The 26,327-nt window shown below is 51.4% G+C and overlaps 1 protein-coding gene across 1 annotated transcript; it reads left to right on the top strand.

Annotated features, from left to right (window-relative positions):
* Positions 1-2,168: 2,168 nt before the first annotated feature.
* Positions 2,169-11,466, top strand: C7H3orf18 (chromosome 7 C3orf18 homolog). The gene is made up of 5 exons (XM_052187377.1): positions 2,169-2,371; positions 4,065-4,436; positions 7,935-7,960; positions 8,562-8,712; positions 9,676-11,466. Exons 2-5 carry the CDS (start codon positions 4,203-4,205, stop codon positions 9,754-9,756), a joined length of 492 nt encoding a protein of 163 aa, XP_052043337.1. The 5' UTR covers positions 2,169-2,371; positions 4,065-4,202; the 3' UTR covers positions 9,757-11,466.
* The last annotated feature ends 14,861 nt before the right edge of the window (positions 11,467-26,327 follow it).

Raw genomic sequence — 26,327 nt, 5'->3', positions numbered from 1 at the left:
GGTGCAGTTGAGAAAGGGCTCCGGTGAGCCACGTCTCCTTGGTCTAGGGTTCCTAAAGTGGTCAGATTCCCCTTTGAAGATTGTGGGATGGTGAGGAGACTCTACGGACCGGCACCTGCCGCCCCCCTAAGGGGACGTACGGGATGTGAGAGGTGCTCTGTAGAGTCCCAGACCCACCAGTCTTCCTTAGGGTCTCAGCAGAGATGTGGCTCCTGCCTGCGGTGATTGCTTGAAGCAAACGTTTACATATCCAGCTGGGGCGGTGTGTGGGCAAGAACAAACCGCGAGGGTGTCACCCACGTGTGCTGGGTTTGAGAGCCAGATTTTGGGGGGCAGGAGGTGGATGTGTTGTTCTAAGAGCTTGTAAGCTAGGTCTAGCAGCGTGTGGTTGGATTCCGGTGTTTGGGGGCCGACTCTTGTTTTCGGAAAGGGACTGAGTGTCCAAGGACTCTCTTGACCTCACACGCACAGAGAATTTGGAGCAGATAGCAAAACAGCAAACACTGGAGAACTGGATTTGCATCCTGATTCTGTTGGCAGCTCACTGCTTAACTCTGTTTAAATGCCCAGGCTTTCCTTGTGTCTTTTGTAATATTCATAGCAGGACCTGCCTGTGGATCGCAGCAACTGGAGGAGCTGAAGCAGGAAGATCATACGTTCAAAGACATCCTGAGTAGAAACCTGTCTCAAAATTTAAAAGGTGGGAAGAGGGCTTGAAGAGATGGCTCAGCGGTTAGGAGCACGTATTGATTGGTCTTGCAGAGAACTGGGTTTCGGTTCCAAGCACCCACTTACACATACCTACCCAAGCATAATTTTAAGAAAAAAAATGTTTAAAAATAAAAAATTAGTTTATGGGGTAGCTCAATTGATGTGCTCACCTCACATTCACACAACTCTGGGTTTGATGCCCATAAATGGGGTTCGGTAATACATACTTCTAAATCCCAGTTTTCAGCAGGTGGAGGGAGGCAGGGGAACCAAAAGCTCCTCTGTCAAGGTCAGACTGGGCTACATGAAACCCTGCCTCGAAAGAGTAAAAAAATAAAATATTGGAGTAAAAAGGAAGGAGGCTAGGAGTTGGGTGTACAGGTGCACACCTGTAAGTCCCAGTACAAGGGGGTCTGGAGAGAAGGTTCAGTGGTTAAGAACATTGGCTGCTTTCCCAGAGAACCCAGGTTCAATTCTGAGCATCTACAAAGAGGCTAAGCTGTAACTCCAGGACCAAAAGATCCAAAGCCCTCTTCTGGCGTCCTTGAGCACCAGACACATATGTAGTGCACAGATATGCGTGCAGACAAACATCCTCACACTTAAAGTTAATTAAAAATTAAGACCCAAGCACTCAGGAGATGGAGGATTGCCTTGGTTCAAGACCAACCTGGGCATCATAGTAAGTATCAGGCCATCCTGGACAACTGTGTGATAGTCTGTTTAGGGGATGATGGGTGGGGGTAGTTTTAAATGGTCGGGGATACAGCTCTTGGGTATAGGAAATTGGTACTTCTATCCTGAGATGAATTTTGCTGTGAATGACAGCTATTGTCAGAGGAATAGGTGGTGGGCTATCACGCAGATAATTTCATTCCGTTCCCAACATCTCTGCACTGAAGATTCTCCATTTCTAGCCCCATAGTTGGAGTCATTTACCAAAAACACCCTTGTAACAAAACAACAGAGTTCCTACATAAGCAAGAAACTGAGACAAAAGAAAAGAAGCAGTTTGCTGTTCAAGGTCATAAACTCAATAGAAGATCAAACTGGGTTCATTTTTGGTTTCAAATACTCCAGGTCCCGTGGTGCTCTCACCAAATCTCTGTACCTGTTTTTTGCGGCTTACAAGTCTACCCCAGTGCGGGTGGAAGTGTCGAGGAGCCAGACTTCTGGTCCAGTAAGGGCCTGGCTACCTACGATTCACTGCCTAGCTTCGGGCAGGCCACCAGGGTCAGAGGTATTCTCAGAGGATCTCTTTTAGCTGTCCGGTTTCAGGTCCAAGCTCCCGCTGGGAGCGGAGCTATATCCGAGCGACAGGCGAGTGAGCCAATGGTGGTCGGGCTTTAGTCGCGGCAGCCAATCAGGATCCGGAGGCGCGGAGGAGGCGGGAGGCAAGGCACTCCGGCTCCTGGGGATCCCCCGAGGCTACTCATCTCGGCCCCACCCCCCTCCGTGGTCCGGGCCCAGCCCACCCCAGCTCAGGTTGTCAGCCAGCGCAGGCTAATACTAGCTGATTCCTGCGCACACTCAAGGTGGACCTTGAGTCGGACCTGACGCCCCCAACGCCCGGGCCTGGGTGTTTCCCCGCCCACGCCTCCTGCCGGTCGCTACCACCCTTAGCTTCTCAGACTGAGCTCGGCGCCCCGGAGAGGATTAAGTAAGTGCTGAGATCGGCTGCTTCTGAGCAAGAATGGAGGAATCACAGGGTCGCGGAGGCGGGTTTGGGGATTGAGATAGGGAGGACTAAGAGACCTAATGGCATTCAGCTTCTCGGGGGTCGCGGTGCCCGCCACTTTTACCCCGGTGTTCTTCCCTTCCCCTTTGGACCCTGAGGCAGGCCAATAAAATAGTCGGGCAGGATGGCTTCTCTCCGTTTTGGCCAGTAAAAAACAGACTCAGAGCAAGTTAAGGGTCTGGTCCAAGGTCATGACTGGGATCAGTGGCAGAGCCCAGAAGAGAACCTGAGACTTCTTGCTGAGCCAAGCTGGAGAAGACAGAAAGGAATGTGTCTACTCCATGCATGCCCCTCTACCAGCTTTGCCTCTTCCCAAGGGACCATGAACAATACGTGCACACCGCTCACACATATGTGCACAACTGCAAGAGGAGGCATCCCATGTATACCTATGATACACGCAGAGAGGCATATATGTAGCCATAAGCTAGGAATCCTTTCTCTTTCTAGGTCTGCTCCTCTGCAGCACTGCTAGGACTCATTCCCACCCTGCTTTACCCAAGACCCACAGCGGCTGGGACATCTCCCATCCTCTGCTTCCAAAATAGGAGGGAAATAGGTGTTTCAAAGTGGGTATTCCGCCGGGTGGTGGTGGTGGTGGCAGCGGCAGCGGCGGCGGTGCTCGCCTTTAATCCCAGCACTTGGGAGGCAGAGGCAGGCAGATTTCTGAGTTCGAGGCCAGCCTGGTTTACAGAGTGAGTTCCAGGACAGCCAGGGCTATACAGAGAAACCCTGTCTTGAAAAACAAACAAACAAACAAACAAACAAACAAAAAAAGCACTGGGTATTCCATCAGTGCCTCTGAAGATGTAAGTCTGTGCCTTACTTCTTGGACCACCCCTGCCAACGGCTTTGCCCGAGGATCCAGCTCAGCCTACCCTTCCTGCCTCTTATTGTCTCCACACCAGCCCCACCCTAGCCCCAACTACAGCCTGGGTCTCATAGATGACTAGGTCCAAAGGCTGCTGTGTCCAACTCTTCCTGGGTTGTTGTTGGTAGTGATGGGGATTTGGAACATGTACTGAATGCTTTCTGTGGACAGGCCTTGTGCTGGGCTGAGTTCTACACCCCTCACACACACACACACACACACACACACACACATATACTGGGGACTCATTCATTCTGGCATGCCATTAACCTTACAACACCATGGGGTTGTTCTTAATATTTCTCACTTTGAGAAAAACTAGATGCAGAGAAGAGGGTGACTGCCTGAGGCTATACCAGGTCTGTTTGAGTCTTAGGCAAGTATTTCCCAAGCAGGATGAAGGATGAGGGATGCAGAGTGTGAGGAGGCAGGAGTCGGAGAAGTAGCAATTACAGACATAATTGTACAAGGGGTGGACTTTTTCTTCTAGGCCTCCTGCATCTTCTCCCGTCTCCCAGTCATGATCGCTGTAGTCACCGTGCCAGGGTGACAGGGCTTTGCTTTCATGTCCCTATGTCCCTACAGAAGCCTGTGTCCTGATACCCCATGAACTTGACTTAGCTCTACCCGACTTAGCTCAGTCTTGAAACCTTTACTTCCTCGGTGCCTTCAGATGCTAGAGGGACTTTATCTCACAGACATTCCCCTAGCTGTAACTCCTGCTATTTATTCTTGCCTTTCTAGAACTGAGAGAGGGTCTCCTGGTAAGGATTCGGCTGTGCCAGTGGTCATCACCGCGGTGGGAACGACAGTCTTGGGCGCTCTTAACGTCGGAAATCAGTGGGCAAGTGGACTGAGCGCTGGCAGACTCCTGGCATCAGCATGAACTCCAGGGTCCCAGCTACTCAGAACTGGTTCAGCAGTCACCCGCCCACCACTGAGCCTGACTTGGAGCCTGCCACTGAAGGCTCTACCACAGACACCGCCACCCTCAGCCCAGAAACCACAAGCTTCAATGACACCAGAATCCCTGATGTGGCAGGTGGTGCGGCTGGTGTGGGTACCATGCTTCTGTCTTTTGGGATCATCACAGTGATTGGCCTGGCTGTGGCCATGGTGAGAGCCGGGGCAGGCTGGAGAAGGTCTGAAAGGCGTCCTGTAGGGGAGGGTCATTAGTGTTTAGACTTATAGACAAGATAATTAGAATGTCTGTTAATGATAATGCTATTCCCTCCCACACACACTTAAGATTTATTTACAGGGACCCAGATGAGCAGTTCTAATTGGAAGAACCAGCAATGAGTCTGAATGACACGTGATGCCTCGGGCGGGGGCTATAAGATTGGGGTTGGCAGATGTTTGAAGCAGCTAGGAGGTTCTATGAGCAGCAAGCTGGACAGTGAAACAGAGGAGTGTGGGAGTTTCAATAGCCGTAGAGGCCGGAGATAGTTGGGCTATCTTGTGGGATGCAAAGTCTGGGTGGGAGGCTGTTAGCAGTTGGTTTACACATTGGCGGTTATTCTCTGTCTTCCTTTACCCTCAGGACACAACGGGGCTGAAAGAGATAAGGTCCTGACTTGTGTTTCTGATGAACCATGGGTTTATCTATAGGCAAGGGGTTTTGTCTGGGGTGGGTGGTCAGAGACAGCTGGGAAGAAACTTTAGAGCCCAAACTTAGAGCCTGAACTCATTGTCATGAGAAAGAGCAGGCGCTGGCAGCCATTAGAACAGAGGTGAGCTAGAAGAACCTGGTTAGTATCCTTCAACAGTGACAGACACAGAGAATGTCACTAAAGAGCCACTAGAGGTTGTAAAGTTAAGACTAAGAAAAGTGAGGTGCTCCTGAAGCCCCCCAGGGGCTGGTAATCATGCCATTCCACCCATCACCCTTTACAAGCAATGATGGCCAGCCTGGAGCTCAGGAGCATGTGGATCTGACAAACAGGGCTGGATGGGGGAGGGGCGGGACTGGTGATACAGACCAGTAGCCAAGTGCAGGCATAGCTGGCACAAATTCAGTCTTAAGCACTGGATTAAAAGCAAGCAAGCAAATAAACAGCACATACAGAGAGACACACAAAACAACAACAACGACAACAACAACAGAAAACAGGGCAGGGATAGTCATCCATGGCCTGGCCAGAGCCAGTGTTAAACTAGGGTTGCCATATGGGCCCTGCAGGCTTGGGACAGCTGCCAGGGAACAACTGCTGGCCGACAAGTAGGGCTAGGGTATGTGACAGGCAGAGGGAGGCCAGGGAGGAGAGCTTTCCTGGGGCAGGAAGAAGGTACACAGCTAGTGCTTGTCCTTGGCATCTATGTGGTGGTGGCTAAAACTGCCCGAGATACCCTAGTCTCAGGGGCAAATGACTTAGAATCTGTCTTGATTCCAAACCAAAGATTTTGACCTGGGAACTTGATAAGGCTGCCTTGCTCTTTGTCCCCAAGGGACCTTCCTGCCCGAGTGGATGACCTTCCAACCCAAGGCAGAGAGGCAGAAGGTGGTGGGACAAGGATAGCGGAGGGCGTGGAGAAGAGAGGACTTCTGGAAATGTCCCCCGAGTGCCTCTTCCTTCTCCCTTGTGCCAGCCTTGAGCCGTGCCATGGGTGCATGGGGGAGCCGGTGCCAGCCTCATGCCTCACACAGGAGTGTGGAAAGACCTTGGTGCAGGCAGGAGCCGAGCAGGAGAGCTGGGAGACATGGGGTGGACAGCGAGAACAGGGAGATGTGGAGAGGAAGAGGAAGGCTGTCCTGAGCTGGGGTGGAAGGCCACAGGGCAGAGGCAAGCGAGCTGGATGGGGGTTTTGTCTGGCTTTTCCTGTAGATTCTCCTGAGTCACAGGCCACAGGGGAGGGAGGACATTTGGAGCAAGAGTCACGAGGTCAAGGAGCACGCTTGGGGCACTGTGGCTGGAGGTCAGGGTGGGAAGGGGCTGGGGATGACCCAGGGATCTGAATTTCTGCTGTTTCTACCCATAGGACAGCAAGGAGTCCCTCCCTGGAGCAGGTAGATGAGCTAGAAACACTTCAGCTTTTTTCTGCTTGAGATCACATGGGGAAAGCTCTGAGCCAGATTGGGAATTAAACAGATTAAAGATATGAGTGGGCTACGGAGACTGCGGGAGCCACATGGGCCTAGGACAAACTCAAGGATGTGGGTTTTCCCTAGGCAGAAGCTGTCAGATTCTTTTTGTTGTTTGGTTGGTTGTTTGGTTGGCTGGTTTTTGAGGCAGGGTCTCATTATGTAGCCCTGGCTGTCTTGGAACTCACAATATAGATCATGCTGGCCTCAAACTCAGAGATCTGCCTTTGCCTCCCAAGTGCTAGGATTAAAGGCTTGTGCCACCACTACCCAGCCAGGCTGTCTTATTCTTGACAGTTAAAAATTGCCAGTTTGGGGACGAACAGATGGTGGCAGTAGTCCCCAGAGTCCCTGCCTGGGCTTGGGCTCCCAAATATTACCCACTTCCTCCCTGGTGCTCAGACCAAGGCTTTCTGCTCCTGCCTGTGGGTTTTAGGCATTATCTGGTTGTAATCCTTTTACTTTTGTGTCTGAACACGGGATGGGAGGGTCTCGGGGATCTTCTTAGGTTCCTCTAGCATCAGGGCTCTGAGAGGTGACCCTGGGGTCAGAGGGCAGGACTCTGAGGGGTGACCCTGGGGCTCAGGGGTATAGGGCTCTGAGGGGTGATCCTGGGGTCAGGGGTACAGGGCTCTGAGGGGTGACCCTGGGGGTCAGGGGTGCAGGCCTCTGAGGTGTGACCCCGGGGATCAGGGGTACAGGGCTCTGAGGGGTGACCCTGGGGGTCAGGGGTGCAGGACTCTGAGGGGTGACCCCGGGGATCAGGGGTACGGGGCTCTGAGGGGTGACCCTGGGGGTCAGGGGTGCAGGACTCTGAGGGGTGACTCCAGGGATCAGGGGTAAAGGGCTCTGAGGGGTGACCCTGGGGGTCAGGGGTGCAGGACTTTGAGGGGTGACCCTGGGGTCAGGGGTGCAGGACTTTGAGGAGTGACCCTGGGGTCAGGGGTGCTGAGCATTGCCCAGAGCCTCGCTCTGTGCTGCAGTCTGCCTACTGTCCACCCGCTGTTCCTTTCACCCATGAGTGGCTTTGGTGAGAACTGAGGGGAAGGGACATGCTTTTCTCCCTCAGCACTGAGGAGTCAGGCAGATGCTGAGTGGGCAGTTAGTCAGGATTTGAAGAGCCGGAAACAGCCAATTCCAGACAGGCCTAACTAGTTTTCCTATGCCTGGCCCCTATCTCTGAGTCTCCAGACTCAGTCTGAGATCTGTTGGCATCAAAAGATTATCAAAGGAGCCGGTGGAGGTGTGCAGGCCTGTAATTCGAGCACTCAGACTGAAGTAGAAGGATGGAGAGAGTTCAAGGCCAACCTGGACTATGTAGGGAATTCCAGGCAAGGCTGGGCTGCTTAGCCAGACTTTGTTGACAGGTAGGAAGCATATATGTGAGATGTCAGTATGGGATGGGACGGACCCTGAGGACATGAGGACGCACAGGTCCCCGCTTTTCATCCTCTACGGCTGCCCCTTGAGGGCATGCTGGCTTGATGGGGACCTTCTTCCTTCACCGTCTGATGCTGCTCCTTCTCTTACAGGTTTTATATATCAGGAAGAAGAAGAGGTAATTCCCTGGATGGCCCTGAGGCTTTAGCCTGTGGGAAGGGCTGGGCTGGGATCCAGGGGATGTGAGTGGGAAAGGAGAAACAGGCCGAGGCACTAAGGCTCCTCTACCTGGGGGAAGATGTGGGGGTGGGGTGGGAATCAAGGCCTCTTCTGCCCACTCATGATTGGGGATGGCCACTTTCGCACACAGGCAGGCCGGGAGGAAGATTGTGAGAAAACAAGTGTAACCCTGGTATTGGGCGGGGGAGTGTGGAGAAAGGTAGGAATCGTGGCCGCCTAGATGCTCTTGTCCAGATGTCCTAGGCTGACTGCCACTGGCTCCCCACCTCTGCTTCTGTCCATCTCTGCGCCCACCCTGGGGATTGCAGTAGGATTTTGGCCCAGGTGGCCCCCATGGATCCCTATGGATGATGGTCCCACGAGACCCAGGAATAGCTACTTGCTTACTCTGAGAGTCAAATTGGTACTGAAGGTTCAAAGATGTCTGCCAGTGAATCCTAAGGGAGGACTAGGGCACCTTGGTGTGTGACTCCTTTGGCCACCAGCGCTGAGGAAGGAGGCTCCTCTCCACCCTCAGACAGCCTCTGCCCCTCCCCCAGGCTGGAGAAGCTGCGCCACCAGCTCATGCCCATGTACACCTTTGACCCCACGGAGGAACAAGAGGAGCTGGAGCAGGAACTACTGGAGCATGGGCGAGATGCCGCCTCCATTCAGGCTGCCGCTGCCTCCTTGCAGGCCACACAGGGCAAGGTAGGCACGGGCCAGTTTTCCCACCCAGCCTGGAGCTGCCCTTTCTCCTGCAACCCACCCTCCATCCTTTCCATGCACCCTGCCGTCACCTGCCAGGTGATGAGGTGACACTTTGGAGCACATGGGGTCTCTTCAGATTTGTTCAGAAACCGCTAGGTTCTTCCATGGCTCTCAGACTCGCTGTGCAAAGCTGGGCTTTGTGGGATCCAGCCTGGCTCAGCTCTGACAGCCTGTAGATCGTGGAGGACCAGTTAGGATCTCTGAGCCCATCTATAGACAGAAATCCTAACTCTTGCTGCTCGAGCCCTCAGGTAACCCCCACGTACTAGCTGAGAAAGCACAAAAACACACAAAACTTCAAGATGGGATCGATGGGTAGAAACCCTTTGTCTCGCCACTCCATGAGGATCCATGGACCTGAGTGGGTTGTGTGTGTGTGGGATCAGGCTCTTCAGAAGAGGCACCACTGAGTTGGCAGATGAGTCCTAGTCCCTGACAGTCCAGGGAAGTGGAGACCCAAGCCAAACACACCTCGTATGCAAAGGGGTGGGCCTTTCTGTCAGAGCCACTGAACAACCAAAGCGCTTGCTACCATTCTCCCAAATCCTCAGTGTGGTTCCATTAGGGCTTGAGCCTGTCCTTGATCCGTCCTTGTGTTTGCCCCTGTCCCTGGGGGGAAGAGGACCAGATCTTCCTGCTGACAGAAAAAAAAAATTACATGCATAATTAATCCAATCCTAAGCCAGTAGGAAGTGCTGCCAACATGACAGGGCAAGCTGGGAATAGCTCGGGGGGAGGGAGGTCTTCTGAGCCAGGTCATATTTCTAGACCGAGCTTGGTGGATGGGCACAAGGTATAGCCAGTGCCAATCAAAAGCAGGCACCAGGAAGCGAGGGCGGAAGTGACTGGACCAGAGACTGCCTTTGGTCAAGGTTTCTGATGCTGCTACCTGTCTCCCTGCAGAGCGCTCTCTGTTCCCAGGGCCCTCTGCAGAGGCCCAGCAGGCTGGTGTTTACTGACGTAGCCAATGCCATCCACGCGTGAGAGGCCCGAGGAACAGACCTGGATCTCTGACAAAGACAACTGCCACGGTGCCGCCCTCAGTGCTGCCCACTTCCTGACTGTCAAGACCTATTCTCAGGACCAGAACCAGTGCCACCACTGAGGCAGGAAAGGGTTGCAACAGACCCCAGCTGTGCTGAGGCCCCACCCGCTGACTCTCAAGCTTGCAGAAAGAGCTCTGACCAGGCTGGTCATTCGGCCACTGACTTCTCCTGAGCCCATGGCCATGGCACAGAAGACAGCCTTTGTGCAGGCACGCGAAGAGCCACTGCTGGCTTCCTGGTCTCCTGTATCCCTTGCATCAAGGTCTGCCTCTCTGATGGGGAGAAAGGGCACAAGCTTGAAAGGGAGTGACTCTTTTTTTGTTGTTTTGTTTTGTTTTTGTTTTTGTTTTCCTTTTTGAGGCTGGAGTCTCTTCTAGGGTAGAGCGAGCCAGATGACTGAGACAGGGCGGGGAACACCTTTCCCCCCACCCCCAGGGTGTCGCGGAAGGAAGGAAGTCTTTATTTTATTTTTATTTATTTTAATTTAATTTTATTTTTGAGACAGGGTCTTGGCTAGCCTGGAAGTTGTAGACCAGGCTAACCTCCAACTCGTAGAGATCTACCTGTGTCTACCTCTTTGAGTGCTAGGATTAAAGGCATGCAGCTAGAGCAGCGCCATTCATAAGCCCAAGAGGCAGGGAGAGAGCCGGAAATGCCCAGGAGATGCCCCAGGAAGGGCCCCACACGCCCAGGAGCTGTCCATATGTAAGATATTATGGTACATGGGTAAGCAGGGGGGCTTTGCCATATCCCCGGCAGTCAAGATAGCTGCTGAGGGAGATGAAACTGGGAGACCACAAATGGGAAGATGCACCTCCCCCAGATGTGGGGAAAGGCCGCACACAGCCATGGACCTGCTCCATCTTGAGAGCAGGCCAGAGGCTCTCTGCACCAGCTCCACCTTGCAAGCTGACTCCCACCAGGCAATAGGGAGTGGAGCATTATTACCACAGGCTACTTCCTCTCCTTCAGTGCTCAGGGCTACGTGGAAGAGAGAAACGAGGCTGGGTTCCTCTGTTCACTGTGTTTCTTCAGTAGCCTCCATATCTGCTTCTGGAAATGGCTCCCTTCCTAGAAAGGGTTCTGGGGGAGGCTGTTGGTCTAAAGGTCGTCACAGGCAGGAAGCTGGTGGCTTTTAAAAGCTATGGTTGCCTGAAAGGGAGTGTCCTTTGAGGAAAAGACCTGAGAAGTGAGTCTGATTTTAGTTTTTCCCTTCCACTGTATCTGCAGGAAGGGTCACTCAGTGTTCATGGAATCTTCCCTCAAAGTCTTGGAGGTCTGAGACTGATACCAGGGGCATCTGGGCAGAGTGGACTACAAAGACAGGGTGGTTTTTCTACACTGGGACACATTGAGCATGCACAGAGGCATGTCCCCAACTTCACTGTCATCCCTGTCCTGGGCTAGTTAGAGGGGATGTGGGGGTGGACGTATGCTATTGGGCTGATATCACATGGCAGGAGGTGAGGGGCTAGGAGGATCCCACGGGGAAGGTTCTGGTTTTATTCCTGCCTCTAGCTGCTATAAATACTGTTAGCACTTGAGCAACTGGAAAGCTGTGAGTAATTTAGGATGCACAAAGCTGTAATTTAACTCCAGCATCTCAGTGTGCGAGAGCATTAAAGATGTAATTAAGATGTTTACACAAGGAGAATGGAGCCTGTGACACTTGGGGTGCAAAACCCCAGGAAGGGACACAGTGGGTGAGGTGAGGATCTGTGGGAGGCCTGGGGACAGTCACTTGGATCCCAGCTATGACATGGCAGGCAGCCCAGCTGGTTTTCCTTGGAAATGCTTTGGCCTGGGGGACTCGCGCTTTGATGTAGAGATGGGGTAACAGTTCCTGCAATTATCTGGGAGCAGGGAGCTCAAGTGGATGGGATCTTTTGAGATCAGGTCAGGAAGAGGGCTTGATCCCCAAAGAGCGTGGGGATGACATATGTTGTCTCGGGGTCCACAGGAGGTATGTCTGAAACACAAAAGTAAAATGGTTTCCATTGAGCACCAAGTACAGGGTGTGTGGAACAGAAGTGGGAGTCAGTAAGTTACGTGCGGGACCCATCTGTCGGACTCAGAAAGAGTTACAGGAGAATGACAGGAGGGTGACCAGTGTGCCCAGGAACTCCCTAGTGTCCATGCTGAAGGCTCCATGAGAGAGAGACCTGACCCTCAGACTAGCATGATGGAGACATGGAGGGGCGTAGCCTCTAGGTTCCACCATAAAGGGCCGGGGTGAAGATGGGGGCTGTGGGATAGGACTGTAGGCAGGACTGAGGACCGAGTACCCCACGGGCCACCCAAGCGTGTTACAGCTGAGCCTGTCAGTGACAGATCTGCTCTTAGGAAGGACTCTCAGGAGCTTGGCAGGACCTCTAAGGGGCAGGGGATGAGCCAGTGGGGTGTGTCTATCCACAGTTAGTCAACCCTTTGGTTCAGTAATGTGGGTGCTGCTGACTCTTGGTGTCCTGAAGAAAGTGCCTGGGAGCAAGAGTGACACCTCGGGACCAGGGATGATGAGGGATAGAGCAGAAGCCCTATTGCTTCTGCTGCACGATCCGGGCCTTTTCCTGAGGGGTCGGTCTGGCTAAGTGATGGACATAGGCTGGTATATCGTGACACGGGCCACCCTCTCATAGACTCTGCCCTCACAGTACTTATCCCTTCTACCCACATTGTCCCTGTTTTCTGCTCTTTATCCTACTCTCTGAGGAAAATCCAGATTCCTAAATTCCCATGGCTTTCACAGACTGTAGGATTGACAGATATTGAGGTGAAAGGTTCCAGTGCTTCTACTCTCCTTGAGGAATCAGGCCTAAAGGAGATTCTCCTAGCTGTCCTCAGTGGTAAATGGGGTAAGACAGAACTGCCCCCCATTGCTGCTTCTGAAATTGGGTCCCTCTGAAGAAGGCCCTCCCCACTTTCTACAATCAATTGCTCTCTCTCTCTCTCTCTCTCTCTCTCTCTCTCTCTCTCTCTCTCTCTCTCTCATGCATGAAATCTCTCTTTGTGAATAGCAACCAGACAGAGCTTTGGGTCAGAAGCAGCAGTGGCCAGTAGTGGGTGGTATCAGGGTGGATGTGGATTGACGCCTTCAAAGGAGGCCTTCCCTTGTTTTAATACAGTGAAGTGTCACTTTGGAGCCCGAGTGAATAAAGTAATCCCATTGCTTGGCTGCAGGCAGCTGCTGGGGACGCCTTCAGAATGTAAGGGGACACTCGTGGGGGGAGGGGGAGGGGGAGCTCAGAAACTCCTGCAGTGCTCTGACCTTCTGTAGCCTTCTCGAAACATTTCCCTCTAGTCCAGCATTCCTTCAGTGAACCTTCCCACACTATACTCCACTCTATACAGAAGAGAAAGGTGCCAATGGGGGAGGGGAATGAGAAGTGTTATGAGCAAGGGTCTTACGTGTCCACATCTTTATACTTACAGCTAAATAGAAAGGCCGAAGGTCAAGCCAGGCCGTGCATGGGGTGATCTCGAAGGCTCGGGCAGCTGTGTGTGTGTGTGTGTGTGTGTGTGTGTGTGTGTGTGTTTGTGAGAGAGAGAGAGAGAGAGAGAGAGAGAGAGAGAGAGAGAGTAGTGGGGCTTCCTAAAGAGTGCCTGAGGGAACCCTCAGGACATCCTGGCCTCTGAGGGCTCAGGACTTATGGGGACAACTACAGGTGAGACAGCTGCGGTTTCCTAGAGGACACTCACAAGAGGCCATCAACACTGAGAAAGAAACAAAGACTGTGTGAGCATCAGGTGCAAGGAGAGGCAGAGGACGGACAAGGCACGGGTCCCTTAGGTGTGACCAAGCATGATAAAAGCAGATGCTACCCCAACCTGGGACTAGGGCTATCCCTGGCATGCCACCTCACTTCACCCTCAGAGCTAGTTGGCAGTGGTCACTGCCCCTTACTCCTCGGCTTGGGTCCTGCAGAGGCAGATCAGGGTAGGGGACAGGACTCCTTAAGGACATCTGGGTAACCCTTTTTCTCCAAGTCCCCAAGATGAAGAGAAGCAAACATGCAGGGTTAGAATAAGAATCTTCCAGACGGACTGGGCAGATTGCTCAGTGGTTAAAGCATGTCCTGCTCTGGCAGAAGGTCTGAGTTCTGTTCCCGGCCTTCGTGTCTGGTGGATCACAAGCCCCTGTGCCTTCAGATCCAGAGGACCACTGTTCTTGCCTCCAGAGGCAAGCTCACCCGTGTGTGCACAGCCTTATGCATACAGATGATTTTTACAAAGAACAAATGAATCTTTTTTTGTAAAGAATTCCAAGAATCCCAGAGCAAAGTCCAATGCTAGAGCCTTTATTCAAGAGAGACACTACAAAGTGGGTAGAGGAGTCAAAGGTGTTGAGACTTAAGAAGACAGTTTGCTGCCCTAGCCCCTGCCCTGGGTACAGGACTGTGCATTAAAAAGCCTGCTTCCCAGATCATCCCAGTTTTGTACTTCCCAGTTCTCATGGTACACCTCGGAACATGGTTGGATCCTTGAACAGCAGACCTGAGATCCCTGTATGGCAAAGGGGTCAATAGGAGGTAGGAAGATAGAGCCCTTTGAGGTCTTCCGGAAGTCAGCGTTTCTAAACCTGGCCCAAAGAAACTGGAACCTGCACGCAGGGGAAGCTGGGAGTGGTGGTCTTTCTCCAAGGCCAGGGATTCTATTTCTGATGGCTCAGGCTAGCTCTGATCAGTAAGTTATTGCCTGGACTAGTGTCTTAGGGTTTCTGTTGCTATGGTGAAACATGTTGACCATAAACAACTTGGCGAGGAAAGGATTTGATTTCAGTTTGCAGTAGTCCATCAATGAGAGAAGCCATGGCGGGAGCTTGGAGACAGGAGCCGGTATGGGGTGCTGCTTACTGGCTTGCTCCTCATGGCGTACTCAGGGGCTTTCTTAGACACCACAGGACCACCTGCCCAGGAGTGGCTCTACCCACAGTGACCTGGGCCCTCCCAAGTCAATCATCCATCAGGAAAGTGCACCACAGACTTGTCTACTAACCAAAGGGATAGGGGTTTTCTCAATTGAGGTGCTTTCTTTCTAAATGACTCTAGCTTGTGTCAAGTTGACATAAAACTACCCGGCATAGCTCAGTCCTCACATTTAGAGGCAGGCTCCAGACAGCTTGAACTCCTACTAGCTTAGAAGCAGAGAGAATCAATCACAGGAGGATGTCCTCCCTAGTGTCCCCCACAATGTACAGTTTCTAGAATGTGTGGGGGCTAAAAGGGCAGGAGGGCGTCCAGGATGTGGCTGATATCAGTAGTGAGTCCCTGAACCCATTAAGTTTCTCACTGGCTTCCGGATTCTGAGTTACGCTGGGCAAATGAACCTTCAGAATAATATTTCCTGGTGGACCTACATAGGGGTGACACAGATCCTCACAGTGGCTTAAAAGGTGACAGCAGCAAACATTACCTGAAGCGGCCAGTTCTAGAACTGTGGGGGGTTTGAAAGAGACTGAGAGTCTGCCTGGTGGCTAGTAAGCTCTGAGAGAGGCTGAGACTCTCTTCTCTCTCTCTCGCCTCCTGGAATGCCCAGCTGAGAAGGGTGGGTGCTGGGCCCTGTCTCTGGGAGATGTTTCTTGATGTTCCCAGGCGCATTGCCACATGATCTCCAACCTAGACCTCCCCATCAGAGGCTTGGCCTGGCACAGAGCAAGGCAGGAGGGTCCCTGGGCCAGGCACCCACTGCCTCTTCATTCTCCCTGACCACTAGGCTCACTGGTGCTTTGCTCCATCAGGTGACTGACCGGCGTCAAGATCCCTCTGAGAGTTCAGGTCTGACATCACAGTGCTCCAGCCATCCCTCTTACCACCCACCTTGCCTGTCCCAGAGGCTGAGATTTGAGCTAGATTCCATTCAGTGAGGCTACTCACACTCCTTCAGTCAGCCTGTTTTATAGTGCAGTGGGATGGGGTGGGTGGGTGGCTCTCAGATTCTGGTACAAGTGTCATTGACATGTGACATCCTTTCTTCCTCGGGCCTCCAAGACCTCACTCAGAGAACACAAGACGAAGCAAGCATTTTCTGTGGGTCTGACATGTGAGGGGTAACCTGCCTGTCAGGATCCACTCTGCTGGGTTAGAGAAAGGGTATTGATCAGAGCTGTTCCTGCGTTAGTCAGGGAAGGCTGCCTGGAGGAGGCATGGAGACGTGCCTAGACACTTTCCGCTTGCTGGCCAGAGTGTGAGTGTGGCTCTGACCAGGGCTCCACCTATGACTTTCCCCAAGACATCCTGTGGAAGTCAGCTCTCTCTCCCAGCAAGCTCGGCAGTAACCGGAAGATGCCACAGTCCAGTCAGATTCCCTTGTGTTGGCCACACAGGCTTCCCATCTCAGAGCTCAGCACAGTAGGCCCCTCATCCACAGCCTGAGGACGAACTTCTGTAGTCATACAAATTAAAGCTTTTTTCTGGATCTTGGAACCCCTTGGATCTAAAGCTGGATATGAGCGCTTACCCTCAGAAGCTATCCACGGAAGGGCACTTTGGTAAAATCATCTCAGAGGCCTGGCACCTATGGGCCTAGAGGGGGAAAGATGGTGAGAACAGATGGAAACCTGCCCGCTTGGCACCCAGGCACCCATCCGACATGACCCGTGATGACAGAAGGCAGGCAACGGCTGGAGGTCGGATGAAGGCCTGCCTGCTCTGCTTGTGTGTTCTCCTTGCCTTCCCTTCCGGATCACAAGGCAGCTCCCTGAGATGTGACATCCAGCAGGAACAAAGCCATGGCAAGACACACGTTCCAGCTGCCTGCACTGGTGAGGCTGGAACCTGTGTTCCAGGAAGGCAGAGAGCACACACCCTCCTGGTACAGGCCGCCCTCACAGGGACCGTCCCCTGACCATCCCCCACCTGGCTGCTCTTACGACCCCTCAGGACCCTCGTCCTTTCTCTTCCAGATTCACCTGGCTTTTCCTCTCTGACCCAGACCATAGGCCCTGATGCAGGGCAAAGGGAAACAGAGCAGGATGTGTCTGTCTGCAACCCCAGCATTCCAGGGGCACAGACAATAGGACTGTGAGTTTGAGACCCAGCTGGACTCCATCATAGGAAAAGCCTACTTAAAACCAAAACAAGAAGGAAGACAAACTTGAGGCGAGGAAGAGGGAAGAGAAAGGGACCGGGCATAGTCTGTGAGAGTAACTCCTCACGCCCCGCGCCCAGCCCCCGGCCCAGCTTGGGAACATGCCTGGCTCTTGGTAGAGCTGATACCCAGGAAGTCTGCAGGCTTCTTAATCCCCCAGGACATTTTCTGATCTGACTGACACACACACACACACACACACACACACTCATCAAAGAGATAGCCGGCTCCCCTTGGCCCAGATGAGCACAAAAGGCGTTGAGCAGAGGTCAGAATAGAGACACCTGGGAAGTTGGCTCAGAGGAGAAGCCTCACCTATGTTCACTACAATGGGGAAACCCACAAATACCCACTACGCCCCTCAACTCAAGTGCATGGGGTAGGTATTGGCAATGGCTTCAGCTGGTCATTCTGGCCACAGGGTACTTGATTCAGGCACAGGGAAGGGTGTGGTGATCCCAGTCACCCTTAACTGTCATGATTCTGCACGCTCATTCCCTCCGGGAGGCAGAGGGCCACCTGCACTGCACTGGAGATCCTGACCACAGGCTGGGAAATTCCAGACAGATAAGGTCTAAAAGTGGGGGTTCTGGAGCCTGACAGGTCCCCAGCAGGGACGCAGATTCCAATCTGCCTTATAGCTTCTAATAGCAACTATGACGCCACCTGCTGGCAGCTCCAGACACTGGCAGCATCAGGCAAGTCCTTTGGGTTGGCCCAAGAGTTATCTTCTAGCCCCATCCTTTGATCCCATGCCCTTATCTCCCTCCTCTCCTCTCCCCCCTTTCCCTCCTCTCCCTTATTCCCTCCCCCCTCCTCCCCTCCTCTCCTCTCTTCTCCTCTCCTCAACCCTGACCATTCACTCTCATGAGCTGGCACTGTACTCCCACCAACTAGAGCACGAACCCCTTACCTCTATGCCCCGGATGCCTCTCTCACCTCCCCCTCCCACGCTGCCACCCTTCTCTTGGTCAGGGTCCAGCAAGCCCCCCTCTATTCTCCTGACAGCAGAGTGCAGGACCCAGAGAGTCACAAAATGGGCCAGACCCTCCCTGCCTGGTGTTCACTGAAAGATTCATTTGCTGAAGGAGGTGAAGGACACAAAGTTTTGAGACATTTAAGAGATTTACAGCCGGGCAGTGGTGGCACACGCCTATAATCCCAGCACTTGGGAGGCAGAGGCAGGCAGATTTCTGAGTTCGAGGCCAGCCTGGTCTACAGAGTGAGTTCCAGGACAGCCAGGGCTATACAGAGAAACCCTGTCTCAAAAAAAAAAAAAAAAAAAAAAAAAAAAAAAAAAAAAAAAAAAAAAGAAAAAGAAAAAGAAAAGTGATTTACCATCAGCTCAATAATAAGTCGATAAAATGCCACTCTGAATCCAGAGTAGAGTGAGCTTCTGCAGGTATACCTCCCGGATACTCACAGACAGAACCGGAGCCATCAGATCTCCCAGGAACCAAGTGAGCATCCTTGGTGTGCCCAGATTACAGAGGGGTAAACAAAGGTACAAAACAATAGGTGTGCCTAGCATACAGGCAGGTTAACCCCAGAGCTCTCTGCCAAAATTCCCAAAGAAGGAAAGAACATTCTCAGAAGCCAGATCTGTTCCCATCCATTTATCTATTCTCTTTGGTCACTTTCAACTTGTCCACACAGGGTCCTCTGCGTGCTGGTGGGCTCTGGTGCTGGTGGGCACAGATGGGGTGGGGCTGGCTGTGGAACTGAGCAATGTCAACATATCTCACCAGTAAGTGAGGAAAGATACAGGTGATGATGTCACACGAGAGAATAGGGGTGACCTACAGTGAGTGGTATATCAACTAGGACAGACAACAAGCTTTCTTTTCTGAATCACCTTGCCTGGTACTAGTGCTGGTAGAGATGAATATATTGGACATTGCTTTGAGGTCACAGCCATGTCCCCAGCTCCTACCCTCTAAGTAGTGAGATAGAATCAAGTTCCCTTGACTGAAGGAGGCAGAGACCGGGTTTGGAGCCATTCCCACTCTGACCACCAGGTGGCAGTACATGTTCAGATTATTGGGTTGAAGGGTGGCGTGGGGGTGTTGAGTGGGAATGGGGTTGGAACTGGGAGAGGAATTCCTTGGCTGAAATTTAGCCTGGGGATTTTTGGAAGGCATTTTAGAGGTCCTGGTGTACAAAAGCTGCCTGCAGCGTCTGCCAGGAGCACGGTTGGAGTGGGACCGGGTCAGGACGATTGCTTCCCATTGAAGCCTGAGCCTCCAGAATAGAGCCCGCTGCCTAGTAAGCGCTTAGAGCTTTTTATTGAGTGGAGTGTCGGATAAGTGGTTCTTGCCTCATGGGAACTAGATGAGCTAGGATATTTCAAGTGAGCAGACAGCCTTCACTAAATGCATGCAGCTAAGTGTACTTTTATTATGGAGGGTGGCTCCTTCTAGTGCAAAGACAATACTTGAGAAGGTCCTGGGCTCAGGGGGCGGGGGTATCGTTGGTGCCACACTCAGTATGGTAATAAACATCTGTGTCGCCCCACTTTCTTTTTTTTTTTTAAAGATTTATTTATTTATTTATTTATTTATTTATTTATTTATTTATTTATTGTTATATGTAAGTACAATGTAACTGTCTTCAGACACACCAGAAGAGGGCATCTGATTTCATTACGGATGGTTGCGAGCCACCATGTGGTTGCTGGGATTTGAACTCAGGACCTTCGGAAGAGCAGTTAGTGTTCTTACCCGCTGAGCCATCTCTCCAGCCCCATTGCCCCACTTTCTACTGAGCCTTGAAGTCAATCAGCTATCCCATTTAAAGCCAACTTTCAGGGAAGTTGAATGACTTATCCAAAGTCCTGGGTGATCTAGATTCAATTCTTCTGGACTCCTGTAGGGTATCTGTACCTCCTTCAGGGAGGGCCCTGCTCCAGCCTGTGCCAAGAGGGGTCCCAACCTATCAGAGGTCTTCCCTTTCTCTTCCGGCATCCCTACGAGTGAACAGGAAAGACACAGACATTTGCTAACCTTGCACTGGTATGAATAAGGTTTCTGATAAGGCCATGTGGGTGCCCTTCCAGAAGGATAAACAGCAAGTTATAAGGGATAAGAAACTTCTTCAGAAGCAGGCCAAGGATCTCACCAGTGACCCCTGCAAATGTGGAGACCTCCCTGTGCTAGGCCTGTATCCACTCTGCCTCCTTTCCTTCCTGGGGCCAGTGCGGGGGAAATACATGCACTGGCTGGTTCTCTTGTGTCAATTTGACATAAGTTAGAGAGAAAAGAGGAGTCTCGGTTAAGGAAATGCCTCCATGAGATCCATCTGTAAGGCGTGTTCTTAATTACTGATCAGTGGGGGAGGGCCCAGCCTTTGTGGGTGCTCTAAGTAAACAGGTTGAGCAAGCCATGGGGAGCAAGCCAGTGAGCAGCGCCCTCCATGGCCTCCACATCAGCTCCTGCTCCAGGTTCCTGCCTGGCTGAGTTCCTGTCCTGATTTCCTCCAGTGAAGGACTGATATGGAAGTGTAAGGCAAATAAACCCTTTCCTCCCCAACTTGCTTTTTGGTCATGATGTCTTATCACAGCAAAAGAAACCCTAAGACAATACAGATCTGTGGGACACTGCTCTGAGACCACACCCATGTCCCTTTTGAGCTGTATGCCCAAGAGGTGCAGAAATAGGGTCACCTCCTCCTTGTACATCACCTCCTGTGAGGCAGACAGCAAGAGCCAACAGTTCAGTCAATGCGATGTCACAAGCAGCAGGTGGTGGGTAGCCTGTCACCAAAGAAGCTAAGATGGGCTGAGGCCCTCTGTGTCTTAAGAATCAGCTCAACTATTCACTCTCCCTGGATGTTACAGCCAGGTGTCTCCAAGGACCTGTGACAATTGAGTTTTCCTGAGTGTGTCTTTTTGTATTAACAGTCTGGATTGAGTTCCAGTTTACTACCAAGAAATCCCAACCAAGTGACTGGACACTTACCTCAGTCTTCCCTCTGCAAAATGGGGCAGGTTCTACATGCTTGATGGGGTTAAAAAGACCTCCTACTTGTAGGGAGCTTGGATGAAACCTGCACAGAGGAACATTAGATAAATATTCAGTAAATAAATAACGTTCTAGGTGTCCAGAGGGTGGCCCAGGGGATCCTGGGGCTTTTGTAGGGGTGAGAGCTCAGAACCACATTCAGGCTTAATCTTTGGAGAGTCTTGAGACTACTGGGCCACAGGTTACCTTAGTTCTAGGCCACACTCCAGACTCAACCTCTGCTATATCTCTTTCAAGTGGTTCAAGTTCTAAAGTGACTTTCTACCACCAGCACTTAGGCGACTGAGGCAGGCTAGCCTGAGCTACTGAGTGAGACCCTGTCTTTAAAGTGGGGAAGGGGACTTAAGCTACACTCAGGGGTAGAATGCTTCCCTGTGGTGTTTGAATATGCTTGGCCCAGGGAGCGGCACTATTAGGAGCTGTGGCCTTGTTGGAGGAAGTGTGTCACTGTGGGGATGGGCTTTGAGACCACAGTCATCTGTTTGCCTTTGGAACACGATTGGTGGTGCACACCTTTAATCCCAGCACTTGGGAGGCAGAGGTAGTGGATTTCTGAGTATGAGGCCAGCCTGGTCTATGGGGTGAGTTCCAGGACAGCCAGGGCTACACAGAGAAATCCTGTCTCAAAAAAACAAAGACAAACAAACAAAAATGTAGAACTCTCCGCTCCTCCAGCTCCACACTTCCTGCTTTGTTGATAATGGACTGAACCTTGCTAAGCCTTGAATAAATGTTGCCCTTTATAAGAGTTGCCTTGGTCATGGTGTCTCTTCACAGCAGGAAAACCCAAGCTACAGCAGTCACTGCCATGTACAAAGCCCTGATTCTGATCCCCAGCGCTATAAAAAGTAAAACGACCTCTGACTAACAGAAGATATGGATTCCCCCAAGTTCCTCAAAGCCCGACAAGGAAGTCACCTGCTTCAGACTTAGACTGATGTGGTAGTTCTTGGATCCTGCCTGGGAACTCTTGGGCAGGGTCTGAGCTCTGGGGTCAAGGAACCCTCTGGCCTGCTTTAGACAGCACCCTTGGGTCCTAAGACCATCGGAATATTTTTGCACAGGCAAGGGCGAGGTTCCCAAGATTCACGAAAACTGGCAAATGGCAGGAGCTATTCAGCTGCTTCCGAGACCAATGCCAATACAACAAAAGGGCACTTCACCCCAGTTTCCAGCTCAGGACACCCACTCCCTCCCCAGTGCCCAAGTCAGACACACCATCCCTTATCCAGTCCCAGAGGCCCGTCACTCTCTCCTCTCACGTCTGAGAAGCACCTGTGAGACCAACTGCTCACCCTTGCCTGAGCCCCCTGGCCTCCCCTCCATGCTCCCTCCACACCCTGCCTTGCCTTTCCACAGTCTCCACAAAAGAGGCTTCAAGTCAGCTCAGGAAGACCCCAGACTGGCTGCCTCGCTCTGTGCCTGAACTCCTAGAGCACCCAGTCTCCACTTCCTGCCCTCTCACCCTCTGCCTGGGCTGTGGCCCCTTCCCACCCTGCCCCTGGCCCAGCCTTGCCCCTGGTGGGCAGTGGCCTTCTTCCCTGCCCTCCACGCAGCTCTCTGGCAATTACCTGGGTGATTAATTTGGCAATTAATTTAGTAATTAATCATGGTCTGGCTTCTCAAGATGCTCTTCTTCACTAGCCTGGCCTGGAATATAGATCTGTTTAGCTCTGCTTTCCTGGTGGGGGGGGCGCTGAACACTAGAGCGGAGGGGGCCTGGTCTCTTCTGAATGCTCCTAAGTAACCGCAGGCACACAACAGCTCCTGTAAAAACCTTCAGAATTCGATATAGCAGGGGGAAAGACCCAGTCCCGCCTCCAGAGGCCCTGAGGGAGCTCCGAGCTATAGTTCAGCGCTGCTCCTCAGCCTGAATCCAGTTATTACTCCCGAGGCAGCTGTCCCCCCTCCTGCCCAGCCTCCACACAGCCTCCTGGAAACTTCTTTCAGAATCCTAGAAGAGTCAATCACGGATGGAGAACTGTGAGCCTGGTCCTCGGTGGGTGCCCATCCTTCGGAGGACTCCTAGCTTCCCGGAAGAATGGTAGAGGGGCCATTTCCAATTAGCTTTGATCAATACCAGGACTTGGTGGTAGAGGGGAAAGTGAGTCTTGGTGTGTGGTGGGGTTTGGGAACTAGGTCCAACCTAGGTAGCCCTGACCTTGCTGTGAGCTGTGAGCTCCTGGGGGGCTGGCCACCAGATGGTGGCCCGTATTTACAGCCACCAGATGTACTGCCAAGATGGGGTCCCTGTGGAGCCAGCCCTGTGGCATTGATTGAAATGCCCCCCTGCCAATTATGATTTTTAAAGAAATGCATAATGATCCTTAATTGGCACCCTCATTAGGTGCCAATTAAACACTTAAGTATTTCTTACAAGTTTAACACATTAATAAGGCAGCTCATTACATAGTAACAAGATTTATTTCTCATATTTAGTACATTGTTTCACCATCATTGGCAGTAAAGTCATTTTGAAAACCATGGCATCTTGATGATTACACAGAAGCTTTTCCACCTTACCTCAACCACTGGATCTTTCTGCCAGACACCAGAGCCTGGATCTCTCTGGTGGGCGGGGTGACAGTCCCTAGGCTCCCCGGCTTCTCATGTCTGGTCTCCCAAGGTGAGTCAAGCAAAACTGGCCACTGCAACGGGGTGCAATCTGGAGGGCCTCAGGGATGAGGAGTCCTGCAAAACTTCTGTCCATTTAGCCAATATTGCACTGCAGGAGCAGTGGAATCGGGGTGGGCACACTTCTTGCTTTTGGTTACCGGGCAGAGCCCACATGGGAAGCATGCATTAGACTGTGATTGACATGGTGAGGGCAGGAGGAGAAGCCAGAGGAGGATAGAGAGGTCCTTGTGGGTCACCACTCCCATGGGGGTCACATATCAGATATTCTGCATGTCAGAGATTTACATTGGGATTCATAACAGTAGCAAAATTACAGTTATGAAGTAGCAATGAAGTAATTTTATGGTTGGGGGGCTACAACATGAGGAACCAGATTAAGGGCTGCAGCACTAAGAAGGTTGAGAACCGGGCTGGAGAGATGGCTCAGCGGTTGAGAGCACTGGCTTCCAAAGGTCCAGAGTTCAAATCCCAGCAACCACATGGTGGCTCACAACCATCTGTAATAAGATCTGACACCCTCTTGTGGAGTGTCTGAAGACAGCTACAGTGTACTTACATATAATAAATAGATCTGAAGAAGAGAAGAGGAGGAGGAGGAGGAGAAGGGTTGAGAATTGCTCCTTTAGAGTCTAGAGGATGGGGTGCTGACTGGAATAGACCATTGGATGCCTTATAGATTGCTGACCACCATCCAAAGGGCAATGGGGAGCCACACTGTTTTAAACACACACACACACACACACACACACACACACACACACACACACGGTGGGGGGAGAGAGGAGAGGAGGGGAGAGGAGGGGAGGGGAGAGGGGGAGAGGAGGGGAGGGGAAGGAAGAGGAGGAGAGGAGGGGAGAGGAGAGGAGAGGAGAGGAGGGGAGGGGAGGGAAGGGGAGGGGACGGGAGGGAAGGGGATGGGGAGGGGAGGGGAGGGGAGAGGAGAGGAGAGAAGAGACTAGAAAACAAGTGGAGGAGGAGCTCAAGATAATAAATGTGGCCTCTATCTCCTCCCTGCTAAACTCCTGGGTACTGGTCACCAGACTGTAGAACTAGACGCAGTTAAATTTCTCGGGACAGGACAGTAGGGACAGAGATGGAGACGTCTGGAGGACACCGGTAAGTAATATGCTGTTGTTTTTTCTTATTCACGTGTGTGCATGCCTTGTATACATGTTTGTATACAGTTGCAATTCACAGGATGATGCTGAACATGTCTTCCTTATTCTCTTAAGATGGGGTCTTTCCCTGAACCTGGAGTTGAGCATTTTTCAGCAGGGTTGGTGGCCATGGTGGCCAGCAAACCCCACCAGCCTTCCAGAGGAGGTCACAGATTTGTGTGGAGAAACAACCCAGCTTCTTACGAGAGGACTGTGGGTCAGAACCCGGAACCTCATTCTTGCACAGCAAGCACACTTTCCCAGGGGACCATCTCCCCAGGCTCCATTGGCTTCTTAAAAACAAACAAAACGAGAAGCAGGTTAATGTCCTAAAGGTTTCTTGTGTTTCTGTCACGGCATGCGGTCACCAGCCTTCATCCATTTTAGTAGCTGCAAAATACACATGAAGACACCGCTCCCTATTTACCCAGCCATGCTCCCCAGGCTAGCTGTTTCCAATTTCTCTTCCAAACACTACCTAGTGAACACCCTTGGGCATAATTTCACACGTGTGTGAGTTCATCTGTAGGCTATTTCCTAGAAGTGGGTAGTGATGGGTCAAGGGGGTTGTGCATTTTAAATTTTGACAGACATTGTGAAATTGCTTTCAGGGAAGTTGAACAATTTCCTCCCAAGAAATAGCTTTAATTTCTGCTTCCCCCACCATGGTCAGCAGGGACACAACTGCCTCCAGCTTTGCCTGTTTAACTGCTCCTCGTAGGGGAATGCAGTTGTGTCTTCAAGGGTGTGTCTTTGGGTTTTCTTTGACATGAACTATTTATTCATCTCCTTCTCCCATATTTCTCTTCCTTTTTTTCTTTGTATTTGTTTATGAAACACCATCTCTGTAGCCTAATTCTCTGTGCAGACCACCAGGTGATCTTGCATAGAAGGTTCCAGAATAGTTTGGGGATAGTAAAAGCAGGGTCCAGAATCTGTGTCCTAAGGCAAAGAGTCCAAGAAAAGGCTGGGCTGGAGCGTATTACTGTAATGTGTGTGTGTGTGTGCTATATATATATATGTGTGTGTGTGTTCATTTAGGTGTGTGTTCCTGTACACATACAAGTGCATGTGCTCATGTGTGTGTGTGCGTGTACTTTGTATGTGCCTGTATGTATGTGTGTGTGCATGTGTGCCTATGTGTATGCATGTGCCTTGTGTGTGTGTGCCTGTGTGTGTATGTGTGCTTATGAATTGATCACTAGTGTCTTCCAAGATTATTTTCTACTTTTTAAAAAATATATATTTAAAGATTTATTTATTTATTTTATGTATGTGAGTACACTGTACACTGACTTCAGACACACCAGAAAAGGCCATCAGATCCCATTACAGTTGGTTGTGAGCCACCATCTGGTTGCTGGGAATTGAACTCAGGACCTCTGGAAGAGCAGTCAGTGCTCTTAACTGCTAAGCCATCTCTCCAGCACCCTAAAATATGTTTTTTATTAAAAAATTTATACAATATATTTTGATCATGGTTTCCTTTCCTCTAACTCTTCCCAGGTCCTCTCCATCTTTCTACAACCAACTTTATGTTCTTTCTCTCTCTAAGACAAACAAACAAACAAAAAACCCAAAAGAACAAGAAACATTAAAAAAACCCACAAAAA

This window comes from Apodemus sylvaticus, chromosome 7 (assembly GCF_947179515.1).
Source record: "Apodemus sylvaticus chromosome 7, mApoSyl1.1, whole genome shotgun sequence".
Taxonomy (NCBI): Eukaryota; Metazoa; Chordata; class Mammalia; order Rodentia; family Muridae; genus Apodemus; species Apodemus sylvaticus.
The sequence above is the reverse complement of the archived record's forward strand: the minus strand, read 5'-3'. Positions and strand labels throughout refer to the sequence as shown.